Source organism: Mastomys coucha, unplaced genomic scaffold (genome assembly GCF_008632895.1).
Source record: "Mastomys coucha isolate ucsf_1 unplaced genomic scaffold, UCSF_Mcou_1 pScaffold6, whole genome shotgun sequence".
In the NCBI taxonomy this organism is placed as follows: Eukaryota; Metazoa; Chordata; class Mammalia; order Rodentia; family Muridae; genus Mastomys; species Mastomys coucha.
The window spans coordinates 100,040,490-100,057,862 of NW_022196912.1; the positions used below are offsets into that span (position 1 = coordinate 100,040,490).

The 17,373-nt window shown below is 40.8% G+C and overlaps 1 protein-coding gene across 6 annotated transcripts in view; it reads left to right on the forward strand.

Annotated features, from left to right (window-relative positions):
• Positions 1-17,373, forward strand: part of Ylpm1 (YLP motif containing 1) — a 76,732-nt gene that overhangs the window by 27,087 nt on the left and 32,272 nt on the right. For 4 of the 6 annotated variants that reach the window (XR_004114355.1, XR_004114356.1, XM_031356498.1 and 1 more), the window contains exons 5-6: positions 6,368-8,485; positions 11,543-11,660. Coding sequence is in view for 4 of the 6 variants with exons in the window: in XM_031356498.1 (XP_031212358.1) it covers positions 6,368-8,485; positions 11,543-11,660 (2,236 nt within the window). In the remaining 2 variants the exon portion in view is untranslated. The remainder of the gene's footprint in view (positions 1-6,367; positions 8,486-11,542; positions 11,661-17,373) is intronic. The other 2 variants (XM_031356500.1, XM_031356501.1) reach the window with 1 other exon arrangement.

Below are 17,373 nucleotides of genomic sequence, written 5' to 3' on the forward strand. Positions count from 1 at the left end.
AAAAAAAAAAAAAAAAAGAAAGGGATTGGGCTGGAGAAATGGCTCAGCAGTAAGAGTAATGACTATTCTTCCAGAGGATTTGGGTTCAATTCCAGCACCTACATGGCAGATCACAGCTGATCCAGAGATTAAGCATTCTCTTTGACATGCATGAAAACAAAATACCCATACATAATAATAAATAGAATTTATTATTTGCTTATTGATTCTTGAGCTTGAGAATATTTATCTAGAATATAATTATCTGAAGATTCCTGGTTGGCAGATTCACTTACATGATGAACTGGATATTACTTTTAGAGCCTGGAATTCTAGTCTCTCTGCACATATCTTTTGATTCTAATAATATTTAAAAAAAATATTTTGTGCATTGGGGTGTTTTGCCTACATGTATGTCTGTGTCCCACGTGGGTGCCTGATGTTGGTAGAGGCCAGAAGAGAGTGTTAGACTCCCTGTAACTTGAGTTACAGATGGTTGTGAGCCACATAGGTGCTGGCAATCTAAGGCAGATCTTCTGGAAGAGCAGCCAGTGCTCTTAACTACTGAGCCGTCTCTCTAGCTCCCAAGTTGTAGTGAATTTGAAGCAGCTTTATCTGTCAGCTTTCTTCCCTTTATTACTACAGTCAGGAAATGAAAGTTTGGAGTTTACATTATTCTTAATGAAGCCCCAAAGCAGTGTGCTATTTTGGGTAATTCTAAGGTAAAAACGTTTCTTTTATCTTTGTTTCATTCTCTTTGATTATTGTTTTTGTGTTGTAATTGTCTCCTTATATTTGTCTCCTTTTTTTTTAAAGCATAATTAAGAAAAATTGATGTTATGAGTAATCAAATCTAGGATAAGGAAATTCTAGAGTGTTTCAGGATATAGGGAAAATCACTAATATCTCAATTTTTGTAAGTTTAAGAATGAATCCAAATGATAGTTGCAAGATAATGTACACATTACTCTACTTTTTTGATACATTTATTGTGCCTGTGTGTGGGATTGGAGATAACAGGACAACATGTAGAAATTGGGTCTTTCCTTCCATCATGACTGAGCTATCTTGCTGGCCCTTTCCTGTTTGTTTTTTTTTTTTGTTTGTTTGGTTGGTTTTTTTGTTTTTTTGTTTTTTGAGACAGGGTTTCTCTGTATAGCTCTGGCTGTCCTGGAACTCACTCTGTAGACCAGGCTGGCCTCTTTTGAACTCAGAAGTCCGCCTGCCTCTGCCTCCCAAGTGCTGGGATTAAAGGCATGTGCCACCACCGCCTGGCCATTTTTTTTTAAAGATTTATTTATTATTATATGTAAGTACACTGTAGCTGTCTTCAGACACATCAGAAGAGGGCGTCAGATCTCATTATAGATGGTTGTGAGCATCTATAATGTGGTTACTGGGAATTGAACTCAGGACCTCTGGAAGAGCAGTCAGTGCTCTTAACTACTGAGCCATCTCTCCAGCCCTTTACTGTTTTTTAAAACTGGGAAAATTTTTGTTTGTTTATAAGTTAGATCTACAAAGAAAACTGTTAATGAAATATGTTTTTATATATAGCTAGAGCTATTAAGAAGTTTTCTAAAACTATGAAGAAACACTAAGGGTTAATGATATCCCTGATTTTTGGTCCATTTTTTATTTTATATGTCTGTATGTTTTGCCTGCATGTATATGTACTACATGGTACCTGGTGCTTTTTATTTGCGGGAAGGGGGATTGAGTGAAGGTCTCTCTGTGTGACCCTGGCTAGCCTGGAACTTTATGGTAGACCAGGCTGGCCTCAGCCTCAACCTGCCTGTGTCTTTAAAGGTGTGTGCTGTCAGACCTGCTATGCCTGGTGCTCTGAGTTCAGAAGATGGGATCAGATCTTCTAGAACTAGAGTTATGGGTGGTCATGAGCCAGTGTGTGTATTCTGATAACTAATCCCAGGTCCTTTGCAAAAGCAACAAGTTCTCTTAACCACTGAGTCATCTCTAGACCAGTGGTTCTCAACTTTCCTAATGCTTTGATCATTTAATACAGTTCCTTGTGTTGTAGTGACCCCCAGCCATAAAATTATTTCATTGCTACTTTATAACTATAATTTTGCTACTTTTATGAGTTGTAATATAAGTATCTGATGTACAGGAAATCAAAAGGGGTTGTGACCCACAGGATGAAAACCAGTGCTCTAGTTCTTGTGGCTACACCACTGTTAATTGCTCATGGTTTGATAAATAACTCTATATCAGTGGGATGCAAACTTGGATATGAAGGAAGGGGGATTGTTGGAAAGAAAAGGTTCATTGGAAATAGTTGGGGCAAAAGAAGGTAATGGGAGGTATATGTGGTTAAAATAATTAATTCATATTTGAAAAAAAATGTTTTAAGTTGTAAGTTAAAAGTTAAAATCTTTAAAAAGATTCATGTCTGTTGTTGGTAATCTCCTAAGCATCTATAGTTGAGCAGTTTCCTGACTGGGCCATTCAGGTCTGAATCTTGAACTTAGTTTAGCAAACAGGTATTTTGGTTTGGTTTGGGTTTTTTGTTTGTTTTTTGTTTTTTTGTGACAGGGTTTCTCTGTATAGCCCTGGCTGTCCTGGAACTCACTCTGTAGACCAGGCTGGCCTCAAACTCAGAAATCTACCTGCCTCTGCCTCCCAAATGCTGGGATTAAAGGCATGTGCCACCTCTGCCTGGCCAGTTTGGCTTTTTAAAAGATTTATTTGAGTACACTGTAGCTGTCTTCAGATGTGCCAGAAGAAAACATCAGATCCCATTACAGATGGTTGTGAGCCACCATTTAGTTGCTGGGATTTGAACTCAGGGCCTTTAGAAGAACAGTCAGTGCTCCTAACTACTGAACCATCTCTCCAGCCCCAGCAAACAGGTTTTAACAGTGCTGTCTCAGTACAATGTTCAATACTTCCATCTATTTTCATTGTCACCAACTTGTTCCCCTTATTGTCACACGAAAACCACTCTGAAATGTGTGCCTAGTCCAACTTAGGATGGTATGCTATCTCCTAGTGAATAAGTCTTGATTTCTATAAGATGATAATCTCCAGCACAGAATGATTGGCTCTTCCTGCTCTGAGCAGTCCCTCGAGTGTGGAGAGCAGAGCTGTATGCTAAGTGGAAGGTTTTCCCTGGATGTTGTCCGCCTTGGCCTTGGTTCTACCAGGTGTGGATCCAAGACCATTAACCACAAGCGCAAGTGGCTTGAGGCACCTTGGGAAGCTCGATAAATATTTAACCCCTCCTTTCTCCACATCTTAGGCACTGAGGGATCCTCACTGTTTTGGATGCTGCTGGCAGCCAGTCACATTTTTATTTTATCCTCTCCTGCTGCCAGCACAGTTCTTCTGAAAATTGCTGCTTGTAATTTTTTGTTGTTGTTGTCCAGAATTTATAAACAAGGGCCAAGGATATAGCGCAGTTGGCAGAGTATTTGTCTGGCATGTAGAGGCTTTTGTCGATCCTCAACAACTTCACAAACTGGAATGGTAGACTATGCTTGTATGTATAATCCCCATACTAGAGAGAGAGACAGGAGGATCAAAAGTTATCCTTGGGTACATAAGGAGTTTAAGGCCAGCCTGGACTAGAGACTCTATGTATAAAGACAAAGCAAAATAAATTTTTAAAAATACCTCAAACCTAAGACTCTGGTCTACTCCCTTCTCTTTTTTGGTTTTTCGAGACAGAGTTTCTCTGTATAGCCCTGGCTGTCCTGGAACTCACTCTGTAGACCAGGCTGGCCTCAAACTCAGAAATCTGTCTGCCTCTGCCTCCCAAGTGCTGGGATTAAAGGTGTGCGCCACCACCGCCCGGCCTCCCTTCTCTTTATTATGGGTGGGTATATATATATTTTCTATTTTCTTGTGATGGTTTGTAAAGTATCAGCCAGGTAGGCTGAACTTCATTATCAGATTCTTTTTCATGCTTCTGATTGCACTTGTTATTTTTTATACCTAGTATGATACCAAGAGCACTCTAATCCTTTCCCTCAAAAGAAGTCTTTGGCATAGTGTTAGCACCATTCCATATTAGTGTGGGCACCATTCCATATCCATATTCCCTTTGCTCTCAGCAGGCACTTCAGCTGAGCCTGGTTTTTATTTTTTAATTGGCCCATAGAGTCAAGGCCTCTGTTGTTGTTGTTTTGTTGTTGTTGTTGTTGTTATTACATATGTGTGTGCCAGAAAACAATTCCTTAGAACTGGAATTACTGGTGGCAGTGAGCTACCTGACATGAGTGCTGGGAACTGACGCTTGTCCTCTGCAAGAGCAGCTGTCACTCTTAACTGCTAAGCCATCTTCCAAGCCTATTTTGTTTTATTTTGTGGGTGTGTCTTTATATGGTGTGTGATGCATATGTAGATGTACATGTGTGGGTATGTGTGTGGAAGCTAGAAATTGACATTGGATGTCTTTCTTTCATAATCTATGTTTACTGAGGCTGGATCTCTCGCTGAATTGAAAGCTGGCTAATCTGGCTAAGTGAGCTAGCCAGTCAGTTTATTCCCGTGATCCTGACTCTACCTCCTGTACACATGGAAACCATCATATTCACTCATCATTGTTGTTTGTTTTTATGTGTGTGACTGTTTACCTACGTATATGTATGTGGACCTGGTGCTTGCCGTTACCTGCACAGGTCAGAAGAAGCTATCAGATTTGGGACTGGAGCGCTAGTTGGTGGCTCTAGTTGTGAGCCACCGTTTGGGTGCTGGAACCTGAACCAGGTCCTCTGCAAGAGCAAGTCCTAACCCTGAGCCGTGACTCCAGCTCTCCATCCGATTTGTATGTGGTGCCAGAGCTCTGAACTCCATCTTCACACTTGCACCACAAGCCTTTTATCCACTGAGCCAACTCTACAGCACCTCCATTTAGTTGTTACGCATGGAACTAGTGAGGACTGTCTAAATCTCTTGCACTTCAGACATAGTCTTTAGCTCATGTGCCTCAGTGTCCCCCCAGAAGTTAGGATTAGTGGAATGTGGTGGTACACACTTGTAATCCTGAATTTATACTGACACAGGAGGGTCGTGGTTTCTAGGCCAGCTCTGATCACATGGAAGGACCTGTCTCAGACGGGATCAGCTCCTCTCAGTCCAGTTGGTTGGTGCAAGTTCTAGCTATAAGAGAGGTTGAGAAAAAGTCTACATTAAGACTGAAAGTGGGGAGTCTGGATTATAGTTGGAAAGGGAGTGCATTTTGGAGATGATCGGTTAGTACCTGCCATACGAGGCAAACAAGGAAGTTCTTTTGGAGACTGACAGTTGCCTGCCTCTTTGCCTTCATCCTTAGCATGTTCTTTCTTTACATCCTTTTCTGTTCCCCTCTGCTTCAGCCACACTAAACCATTTGCATTTCCAAGCATGATATGTGCTTCTCTGCCTTTTTTTTTCCCTCCTATATTGCTCTCTTAGTTTTAGGTACCCTTGCCGTACTGTTTCTATCATCACTAACACCCTGACATCTCAGATGCTTCCTTTCAAGTCTCAGTGAAGCATCTGCGCTCTATAAACCCTTTGCATGGCAGTGCACCTCTCACCTGGGTGGGGCTATTTTCTGCCTGTTGTCTTTTCACCTATTGACACTTTCACTTAGGGTCTTCTTTTTTTGTTTTGATTGTTAATTCTGAAGGCCCCAACAAGACTTTCTTATGTCTTATGTGTAGCATACTGTCTATTGGAATGAGCATTTCTTTGATTTCCTTGATTTCTTTGAGTGGTTTCCAGCAAACCAATATCTGTGCAGACTTTGAAAAACTTCAGAGAAAACTGGTGTGTGTGTGTGTGTGTATGAGAGAGAGAGAGAGAGAGAGAGAGAGAGAGAGAGAGAGAGAGAGGGAATGTGTATACATGTATTATGACATGTGAGAGAGAGAGAATGTGTGTACATGTATTATGACATATGTACATGTGTGTATGACATTTATTAAGATTTTAGTGCTGGCTCCCACAATATTTACAATTATATTGTATTTTCCTGTTACTTGTTCTATACTTGGGTTTTAGTTATAATTTAACTCTAATTAAAAGTACTCATGGTTATGGAATTATTAATTATTTTTCTATTAAAAAAGGAGTGGACTATTCCATATATCAAGGCACAATACTTATAATTGCTTTTTAACATTTCAGTAGGTCAGTCTTGCTGCAGATTGGTTAAAGTATGTTAGATAATGCTGCCATGATTTCTACATCTAGACTTGAAGTCTTCCAAGCACTGCTGCCTTAACATGCAGTTTTTGATAGGTGACATGGGATTTGTTAATGACCGAGAGTCACTGTTAAAAGCAAAGTCTAAGTAAGGCAAGAGTGCCTTAAATAATCTTACATGGAGAATTTTCTTTTCCTGCTTTACTGTCTTGAGTAATATCTTTTGTTTTACTTGTAGATTTGATGGTCCTCGAAGATTTGAGGATTTAGGGTCAAGGTGTGAAGGACCGAGACCCAAAGGGCCTCGTTTTGAAGGAAATCGCCCGGATGGGCCAAGACCCAGATATGAAAGTCACCCAGCAGAGGGCACTAAAAGCAAATGGGGAACGATCCCCCGGGGCCCAGCATCTCAATTTTATATAACTCCCAATACATCCCTAAGTCCTCGACAGAGTGGACCACAGTGGAAAGGCCCCAAAGCAACTGTTGGACCACAGCATCAGCAGCAGCCTAAGCAGCAACCCAAGTCACAAGCAGAACCTCTTTCAGGAAACAAAGAGCCATTAGCAGATACAAGTAATAACCAGCAGAAGAATTTAAAAATTCAGTCAGCTGCATTTTCCATTTCTGCAGATGTCAAGGATACCAAGGCGGCTCAGTCAAATGAGAATCTAAGCGACTCTCAGCAAGAGCCACCTAAAAGCCAAGTCTCGGAAGGGCCCATAGAGCCCTCTAATTGGAACCGGAATTCTCAAAGTATGGAGACTGAAATGGACAAAGCCCAAGGTGTTCCTCAGCCTTTATCCCTTATAAATAAACCTGTACCTACTCAATCTACTTTCCCCTCAAAAGTAGGCAGCATGGAGGGAGGAGCTGCAGTAGCAGCCGCATTGACTGCAGAGGATTTCAAACCTTTGGGTGTTGGTTTGTCCCACTCTGAAAACCACCAAGAAAAAGATCTTCCTCAGCCAGACAACAGAGAAAATAGATTAGAAGGCAATAAAGGCAGCAGCTCATCCTACAGAGGTCCTGGGCAAAACAGAGTGGAAGATTCACGGGATAAAGGACTAGTAAACAGAGGTCGTGGCCAGGCAATTAATCGAGGTCCAGGTCTGGGCAAGCAAGAAGATTTCCATGATAAAATGATGGGTAGAAGAGAAGACAGTCGTGATAAAATGAACAGAGGAGAAGGCAGCCGGGACAGGGTGTTTGTGAGGCCAGGAAGCAATCGGGATAAAATACCAGGTGGCCTACAAGACAGCCAGGACAGTAGAGCCAACAGCCGAGAAAGGGGGCCACCTCGCAGGGCTGGCAGTCAAGAGAGAGGACCTCCTCGAAGGGCTGGAAGTAGAGAGAGAGTGCCCCCTCAAAGAGCTGGGAGCAGGGAGAGGGGACCACCTCGGGGGCCAGGTAGTCGAGAAAGGGGATTAGGAAGGCCAGATTTTGGTCATGATAGAGTTCCATTCAGACCAGAACCAGGAGATGGTGGAGACAAAATGTATCCTTATCACCGAGATGAACCTTCTAGGGCTTCGTGGAACCATGAAGAGAGAGGACATGAAGAGTTCTCAGTAGATGGTAGAAATGCTCCAATTGAGCGAGAAAGACTCGATGACTGGGATAGAAAGAGATACTGGAGAGAGTGTGAACGTGACTATCAAGATGAAACACTAGATTCATACAGCAGAGAGGATAGGTTCTCAGCACCACCATCACGGTCTCATGATGGAGACAGGCGAGGCCCTTGGTGGGATGATTGGGAAAGAGATCAGGATATGGATGAGGGTTATGGTAGGGAAATGGACAGGGACTTAGACAGAGATGTGGATCGGATTAGAAGACCTGTGGACATATATGATAGAAATGTGGATAATGAGTGGGACAGAGATTATGGGAGACCACTGGATGAACAAGAATCACAGTTTCGTGAACGGGATATTCCATCTCTTCCACCTTTACCACCTCTCCCACCTCTTCCACCTTTGGATAGATACCGGGATGATAGATGGAGAGAAGAAAGAAATCGAGACCATGGGTATGACCGAGATTTCCGGGATAGGGGCGAGTTGAGGATTCGAGAGTATCCAGAAAGAGGAGATACATGGCGGGAAAAGCGAGACTATGTTCCTGACAGAATGGACTGGGAAAGAGAACGGTTATCAGACAGATGGTACCCATCTGATGTGGATAGACATTCCCCCATGACGGAGCATATGCCATCCTCACATCATTCCTCTGAAATGATGGGGTCCGATGCAAATTTAGACTCTGACCAAGGCCTTGGAGGGGTAATGGTTCTCAGTCAGAGGCAGCACGAAATCATTTTGAAAGCTGCACAAGAACTGAAAATGCTTCGGTAAGTTCACTCCTTAAGATCGTTTCTTTTAGTTGAAACAGATTTTCTTACTGCCCTTTTTTAAATGAAGTACCTTTTTTGGTTTTGTTTGTTTGTTTGTTTGGTTGGTTTTTCAAGACAGGATTTCTCCGTGTAACCCTGCATGTCTTGGAACTTGTTCTGTAGACCAGGCTGGCCTCAAACTCAGAAATCCACCTGCCTCTGCCACCCAAGTGCTGGGATTAAAGGCATGTGCCACCACAACCCAGCTGAATGAAGTCTTTTAATGGAACCCTTTAAACCCTGTTTCTTATCATACTTTGATTTGTATTTCTGGTTATTCAGTGCTGTTTTGGGGTTCGGATGGGTATTTGGAAACTTAATTATTCACATATGTCCTAGGGTGTGCAAATCGATTGCTGTTGTTGGTCGTTGTAGATGCGTTGCTGGATGCCTTGAGTGTGCATGTCTCAAGTGTTAAAACTACATTTCAGGACTCTGGGTTTCTTGGGGCTTTGTGTATTGAGCCTTCGTTGTTTTCGGTAGGCAGCTTCTGTTCTTTGGCATTGGGTCTGATAGGCTACACAGTCCGTGCTGTTGGTGGAATGGTGGAAGGCGCTTTATCTTCTCTGCTGGAGTATGAGTGGTTACCTGGGAGCGCCTTCAGATTCACTGACTACTGATACTTTGTTTTGACGATGTTCATCTTTGATTTTAACTTGAAGCAGATTTTTTTTCCCTATATTTTCATTGTGAAGTTAGATTTTTTTTCTTAAACCTACAGTCAACTGTGTGGACATTATATAATGTTTCTCATAGAGCTACAACAGTAAGGCTTTTTTATTTTTGTTTTTTTTCCAAACAGGTTTTTGAGAAAAATAAATGGTTAATTTTTTGATAGATTCTACTGTGTTTGCTTCATCTGTCAATTCTGGTCTACATTTGTGGGTTATACTAATTGAATTTGTAACTGAAACATTAGTACTAGAAAAATGTGCTGGCAGAGCATAAATGTAGGTAAGAATGAAAGTCTGGAGGTTCCAGGTGGTGAAACGGTCTCTTCGGTCTGGAGTATTGACATGGTCCTCGCCCCTCGCTCCTTTTTTTCTAGATTACTCATGAGCATGTGAGGCTTGCTGCAGAGCGTTTAGCTACTTGCTTCTAAATTGTGGGCACTTTTAATTCACATAACTGTTCTGGGCACTGCACTGATCCTCCCATCTTAACCTCGTCTGTCCAAAAGCTTGCAGAGAACAGAATCATCCCTATTCACAATAACACTTAAGACTTGCTAAAGTTCACTTGGTTATTAAATGCAGATCCAGAATTTGAACTCTGTCTGACTCTGAAATCTATTTTATGGAGAACATAAAACTGATTGGTGATTGGTTACTAAACTGCCAGTTTCTTTCCTTACTTAAAATGACCTTTTCATTTGTTGTTGCTTTGCATGGAGTTGCTGGATGAAAGGTGCTACAAGTTCACCCTTTTTTCCTTCAACCCCTTCCTAGGCAGCAAAACCTAACCACCATGTGTGAGCTAGTTAATGGATAATAGTATCATAATTAGAGCACATCAGTTATAGTGTGCCTTTAGAGAGACAAGGGATACCATAAGCAGTATTTACATGAGCCAGGAACATCCGTTACATGCTTTGTGTCCACTCGAGTCATAGTACTGTATATAAAGAGATATTGTAAACATTCTGGAGACCTTGTAATGGATATTGTAAATGTAGAAGGTAGGAATTAAAAGGGAAAAGTAAAGCTATGTTAGCTAGGGATTAAAATAAAGAAAGGAGTATATAATTAATCTTTAGGAATACAGGATATTTTTAAGACTATAGACCTGTGATTGCTGTTACCATCTAAAGCAGATAGTAAACTAATATGCATTCAAGAGTCAGAGAAGTGGGGCTGGAGAGATGGCTTAGTGGTTAAGAGACTGACTGCCCTTTCAGAGCAGCCAGGTTCGTGTATATACCCAGCACCTGCATGGCAGCTCTGTGCAACTCTCAAACTGTCTGTATCACCGGTTCCAAGAGGATCCACTGCCCTCTTCTGGCTTCCATGAGCACTGCATGCGTATGCTACACATACATGCAGGCAAAACATACACAAAATAAAAATAATGTAAAAAAAAATCAAGGCAGGCTTTCTTCATGTAGCCCTAGCTATCCTGGAACTTAGAGATCCACCTGCCTCTGCCTCCCAAGTGCTGGGACTAAAGGTGTGTGCCACCACTGTTCGGCAGGAGACTTTTTTTTTTTCCTTTGAAAAAAATTTTTTTTAAAAAAGAGTCAGACAAATTAACAAAAATGAATGGAAGTGCGCCAGGAGAAACTCTGGAGTGTGGTGAGGACTTGATAGACTGCTTCATCTAACATGGTGAGCCATGGCTCCATGCAGCTACTTGTTGACTTGGCAGAATGTAGGTGTAATACTAATTGAAACGCTTTAAAAACTCAATTTCTATGTAAAATATTTCCTTCAGAAATAATGACAGCTAATTCAAGTTTTAAAAACTGATTATGAGAGGCAGGTATAGTGGTACACACCCTGTAATGCAAGTGCTTGCCAGTGGTAGCAAGAGTGATGAGGTCAGAGCTATTTGGCCAGTTTGAACCTAGCCCAGGTACCAGAAACTGTTCCACCCCCATCTCCCAAACAAAACAAGCCTCCTGCAAAAGGCTAAAATGCCTTCTTAGACTGTATTTTATACACAGTCCATTTTGTAACTTGTGCAATACTGAAAAAATTAGCAAGAAAAAATTGGGGATTTCTTAAAAGAGAAAAATATGATAGGTAGGTAACATACTATGAAGGCAAGTTGTAGAATCAATTGTTGAAAATCATTGATAATTTATGACCATAGGTCTTAGATGGTGGATGGACTGGTTAGTTATGTAAAAGCAAGAGAATGTTACCATAACTAAGGTGCTGTATGGGCTCGGCATAGAATTTTAGTCTCTAGGTGGTTTTCTTTTTTGTTTTTTTTTTTTTAATTTGGTTTGAATCATAGTTGTTTGGGATGATGTAAACATGCTTTAAGTACAAAGGCAATTTCATTTGTTTACAGAGAACAGAAAGAACAGCTTCAAAAGTTGAAAGACTTTGGGTCTGAGCCACAGATGGCTGACCATCTACCACCCCCGGACTCAAGACTACAGAATCCATCAAGACCTGGGATATATCCGGTATGGGAAAATGTGTGCTCAGAGAATGAAATGGTTTTTTACTCTGTATGTTTATATGATGTTATATTTATTTTGTTTTGTTTTGTTTTGTTTTTGTGTTTCCAGACAGGGTTTCTCTGTGTAGCACTGGCTGTCCTAGAACTTGCTTTGTAGACCAGGCTGGCCTCAAATTCACAGATCGGCCTGCCTCTGCCTCCATGGTGCTGGGATTAAAGGCATGGGCAACTAATGCCTGGCAATGATGTTGGATTTTTATAATTCCAATAAGCATAAATTTTTATTATAAAAACATAAATTTTGGAAAAGTGAAAGCTTTAAACATCTTTAAAAGTAGTTAGACATGTGCAAGAATTACTTCTTTCCCTAGGCTTTAACAGACCAAGCACACCTGAACTGTGTAGCTTCATGGTCACTGGATTCAGTCATAGGTACTATATAGTCTTCTCAAAACCTCCACATTTTTAAAGTACAAGGGCTGGCAAGATGGTACCTGCTGCCAAGCTAATAACCTAAGTGAATAATTTGATTATATGATTTTCTAATTAGTGTGTGTGTGTGTGTGTGTGTGTGTGTGTGTGTGTTATGGTATATCTACACTTATGGGGTTAGTGTTTCCTGTGTATTTGCACACAAGGAGTCCAGAGAGCAACTTGAATTATCTCCCTTCATCTTTTAAAATTCCATTTATTTATCTATTTTGTATGTTTGAGGGTGGAGGAAGTGCATACCATAGTGTCCATGGGAAAATCAAAAGATAGCTTTTTAGAGAATTTTTTTTTCCTTCTACCCTGTGGATCCTCTGGGATCAAACTCAGATTATTAACTTGGCAGCAGGTATCATCTTGCTTGCCCATGTACTCTAAACATGTGGCGTGGGGTGGGGAGAAGAGTGCGGTTCTGAGGACTGAATCCAGTATCTACCACTGAGCTAAATCCCCCACCCTACCTACTACTTTTTAAATTATCACTATTTTTAGATTTGTTTAGTATGTGTGTGAATGTTTTGCCTCTGTGTGTGTATGTGTACCATGAGCTTGCCTGGTGCCCATGAAGGTCAGAAGAGGGCTTCAGATACCATGAACTGGTAAAGACACAGATGGTTGTGAGCCTCCATGTGTGTGATGAGAATCAAACCTGAAAGAGTAGTAAGTGCTGTAACCACTAAGGCAGCTCTCTAGCCTTACTGTTTAACAACTGCGTTCAAATAGTAAATTCTGATCACATTGAAAAAACTTTTTCATGCTCTTGTAGTTTGGGCAGTGCCTACTCTTTACTCCACTTTAGATAGTACTAATATGTATTTAGACAAACAGAAATTGTGTGGGAGAGATAGATATCTCTATGTGTTTACATTTATGTACATGCTGTGGGTGCCTTCAGAGCTAAAACAATGATGCCAGATGTTTGGGAGCAGAGTTAAAGGCCATTGTGAGCCTGATGGTGGCTGTACTCTAGTCCCCTGCAAAAAACAGCAAGCACATGTAACTGCAGAGCCATCTAAATTTTTTTTTCTGTCTCTGTGTGTGTGTGTCTGTGTGTGTATGTGTAGGTGTGGGTGTGTGAGAGAGAGAGAGATCCATGTCATACCACATGTATGAAGGACAGAGGATAATTTGTAGAAGTTAGTTTTCTCCAGATGACTTCTTTTTTCTTTTTTTTTTAAGATTTATTTATTTATTTATTTATTTATTTATTTTTGTGTGTATGAGCACACTGTAGCTGTACAGATGGCCAGCTGTACAGGGCTAGCTCTGGCCCTGTTCGCTCCAGCCCCGCTCACTTTCTTCAGATGCACCAGAAGAGGGTGTCAGATCTCATTATGGGTGGTTGTGAGCCACCTGTGGTTGCTGGGATCCGAACTCAGGACCTTCGGAAGAGCAGTCAGTGCTCTTACCTGCTGAGCCATCTCAACAGCCCCAGATGACTTCTTTTTGTTTGTTTGTTTTTTTCTGAGACAGGGTTTCTGTGTAGCCCTTGCTGACCTGGAACTCACTTTATTAACCAAGCTGGCTGGCCCTGAACTCAGAGATCTGCCTGCCTCTGTCTCCACCCCTGCGGTGCTAGGGTCGAAGGCATGTACCTAGCAGGATTTCACTATGTAGCCATGGTGGGTTTGCAACTTGTTGCTGCATAGACTAGGGTGACCTCAAACTCACAGAAATCTGCCTCTGCTTGATATCGTGCCTGGCATTCCAAACACTTTTAAAAACATCCATCTTTTTATGCTGCTACCTGGCTTATAACTGTTAAGGACATAGCTCAGTTGGTAGAACGCCTGCCTAGTATACATGGGCTCAGTATCCAATGCCACGTAGAACTGGGCAAGGTAACACATGCCTTTAATCTCAGCACTTGGGAGGTAGAGGCAGGAGCAGGTTGACAAAACCCTGACTATAAGAAAATGTCTTCAGGATTTCCCAATCACTCTCAGGATACAATCTGCTTTTCATTGGTATTTTGTTTTTCCTGTACTTTCTGGTCCCCTCCTGTCTACTGCTTGCTACTCTACTTAGTCTCCCAGGACATGAGACCGCTTAACAGTTGTGAGAATGCTGTAGTCTTCCACTGAGAGGCAGCCCTGCATGTGTGCATTGTTCTCGTCTCCTCTCCACCTGGTTGGTTCTGGTTTATCCTTTTCTTTTTCCAGTCTCAGGATGGTCCCATCAGCATTTAACATTTAGCATTGTTTGATTTGTTTCTTTTCTTATCATTATTCCTTTCTAAACTGAACCCCTAGGTTGAAAACTATCTTTTGTCTTCATGTCTTGTGGTAAGTGGTCGAGTCTCTAGATCAGCCACACATCAGATATTCTGTATGTCAGATATTTATGTAATGATTCATTATAGTAGCAAAATCACAGTTATGAAGTAGCAATGAAATGATTGTGTGGTTAGGGGTCCCCACAATGTGAGGAACTGTGTTAAAGGGTCACAGCATTAGGAAGGTTGAGACTCACTACTATAGATTATAGATCCACATCTGTTTTGTTCATCTGACAAATCACACTTTCCCATATTGCCACATGTTACTATTTTTATGTATAGTAATTCATTGAACTGTTGTATTTGTGTTGGATGTTTCCTTCTGATCTTCCACGATTGTTAATACAGGTTTAATGAATCTCTGTATCTGGTTCTTATTTTGGGTATCTCCCAGATATTTGGTTATCTTCCTAGACTGGGAAACTTCAGTCAAAAAGAAGACGTTCTTTCTGCTCAAGCAATGTTGCTTTTTAAATCTATACCTCCCAGGGTCAGACAGAGACAATTAATTAATCTCGTATTTGTTAATAAAATTATGTATTGATCTACCAATCAATCAATCAATAAATAAACATTTAAAATTTCCTCTTAATATATTCAGACAACTCTCTTACATAGTTGTATAACATCAATACCATATTTAGGCAATTTTCAGCTACTTTATATTTTGGAAAATATAACACACATTTTTAAAAAGTACTCTTTTTTTTTTTTTCTTTTTAGTTTTTTGTGTCAGGGGTTCTTTGTATAGTGCTGGCTATCCTGGAACTCATGCTTATAGACAAGCTGGTCTCAAACTCAGAGACTGCCTGCCTCAACCTCTGGAGTGCTGGGATTAAAGGCTTGTGCCTGGCCTTTTAATTTTTTGTGTGTGTGGGGTGGAGGGGACAGACAGACAGACAGACAGACAGAATCTCTCTCTGTAATAGAACCCAAACTGGCCTTGGACTTGTGATCTTCTTTCCTCAGTTTCCAGAATTTAGGCAGCACTCTCAGCCTTCAGCACACTTGTTTTTTTTAAGTGTATGTGCATGTCTTTGTGAAGTGTGTGTCATGTACATGTGGATATTTTAAAAGTCCAGAAGAGAACTTTCATTGGATCCCCTGGAACTGGAGCAAGAGGGATGGTTGTGAGCCCCACAGTTCAGGCGCTGAGAACAAAACCCTTGGCCTCTGAAGTACAGGGAGAGCCCTTAGCTCCTGACCAGTCTCTACAGCTTCTTACACATGGTTGACAACTAGGAACATTAATATTTCTTCATGTTCATTAATATTCCTTACATATTAACAAAGTCCAGTTTTACTCCAAATGTGTCTCTTTTTAAGCTTTATTTATTTTTAATTTAATGGGTATGAGCATTTTCCTGCATTTATGTAAGTATACCACATATGTGCTTCATGATATCACATATGATAGATGTTTTGGAACTGAAGTTACAGAGTTTTGTGAGCTGCCGTGTGGGTGCTGGAGCCAGAATCAATGCTCTTAACTACTGGGGCATCTCTCCAGCTGCAAAAGTCTAATTTTAAAGCACAGCCTACAGATGAGTAAATACATAAATCATATATAATGTTGGCTTTCCAGCATCTAAAATAGCTGTCATTGAAAAATAAGTAAACCAGAACTAAGAAAAATGGGAAGTGTTTGCATTGGGCATTTTACTGACTGAGCAATCTCAGCACCTCACTGATTTTTAAATTAAATTTACTGAGCATCTGTCACTATAATCTAATTTTAAAGTACCATCTTATTCCAGTAAAATATCTGTACTAGTTTATAGGGTTTTAAAAAATATTTATTTATCTTTTGTATGCGACTATGCTGTCGCTGCCTTCATATATACCAGAAGAGGGCATTGGATCCCATTACAGATGGTTGTGAGCCACAGTGTAGTTGCTGGGACTTGAACTCAGAACCTCTGGAAGAGCTCTCAGTACTCTTAACCACTGAGCCATCTCTCTATCCCCTATCGTTCTTAGACCCATGTCTATGGTATATTTTCTGTCTCTGTAGTTTTGCCCTTTTGAACAACTCATATAAATTCAGTCTATGTAACATATAGTTCTGTATTTCTGGCTTCTTTCATTTAACATAATATTTTTGAGTTTATATCATAGTATGAGTTAGTACTTCACTTCTTTTTATTATAGGTAATACTCATTATATAGATGTATTCCACATATTGTTTATTCATTCACCAGTTCCCAGACATTTGGATTGCTGACTTAAAGCTGCTGTGGCCGGGCGGTGGTGGTGCACACCTTTAATCCCAGCACTTGGGAGACAGAGGCAGGCGGATTTCTGAGTTGGAGGCCAGCCTGGTCTAAAGAGTGAGTTCCAGGATAGCCGGGACTACACAGAGATAATACCCTGTCTTGAAAAAAAACAAAAAAAAAACAAAAACAAAAACAAAAACAAAATGCTGCTGTGAATATTTATGTGCTAGTCTAGGTAGAGCAGGCTGGATTTAAACTCATACAGATCCACTTACCTCTACTTCCTCAGGTATCATAGTCTATGTTGGCCTCAAACTTGTATGTATCTGAGGGTAGCCTTTAACTGATTGATTCACCTTTACCTTCGTAGAAGAGTGAATGGGTATACTGCCATACCAGCTAGAGTTATAAAGGTTTTTTATATTAATTAATATAATTACTTTATTAGGGCTGACTTCTGTGTTTTTCCTTTTCTGTGGCCTGTCTTCATTTTTCTGCTGTGTCTTTGTCTATGTGTGTGCACATGGGTACATATGTACACATGTATCGAAACCACTGGTTGACCTCAGTTATTGTTCCTCAAGCAACTGTGCATTTGTTTTTTAGCTAGTTGGTATCTCACAGGCCTGAGGCTCACAGCTAGGCTAGGCCTCCTGGCCAGGGAAGTCCCAGCCAGGATCTACTCTGTCTCTGTTTTCCCAGCTGTAGGGTTATAAGCATGACCCACCATTTC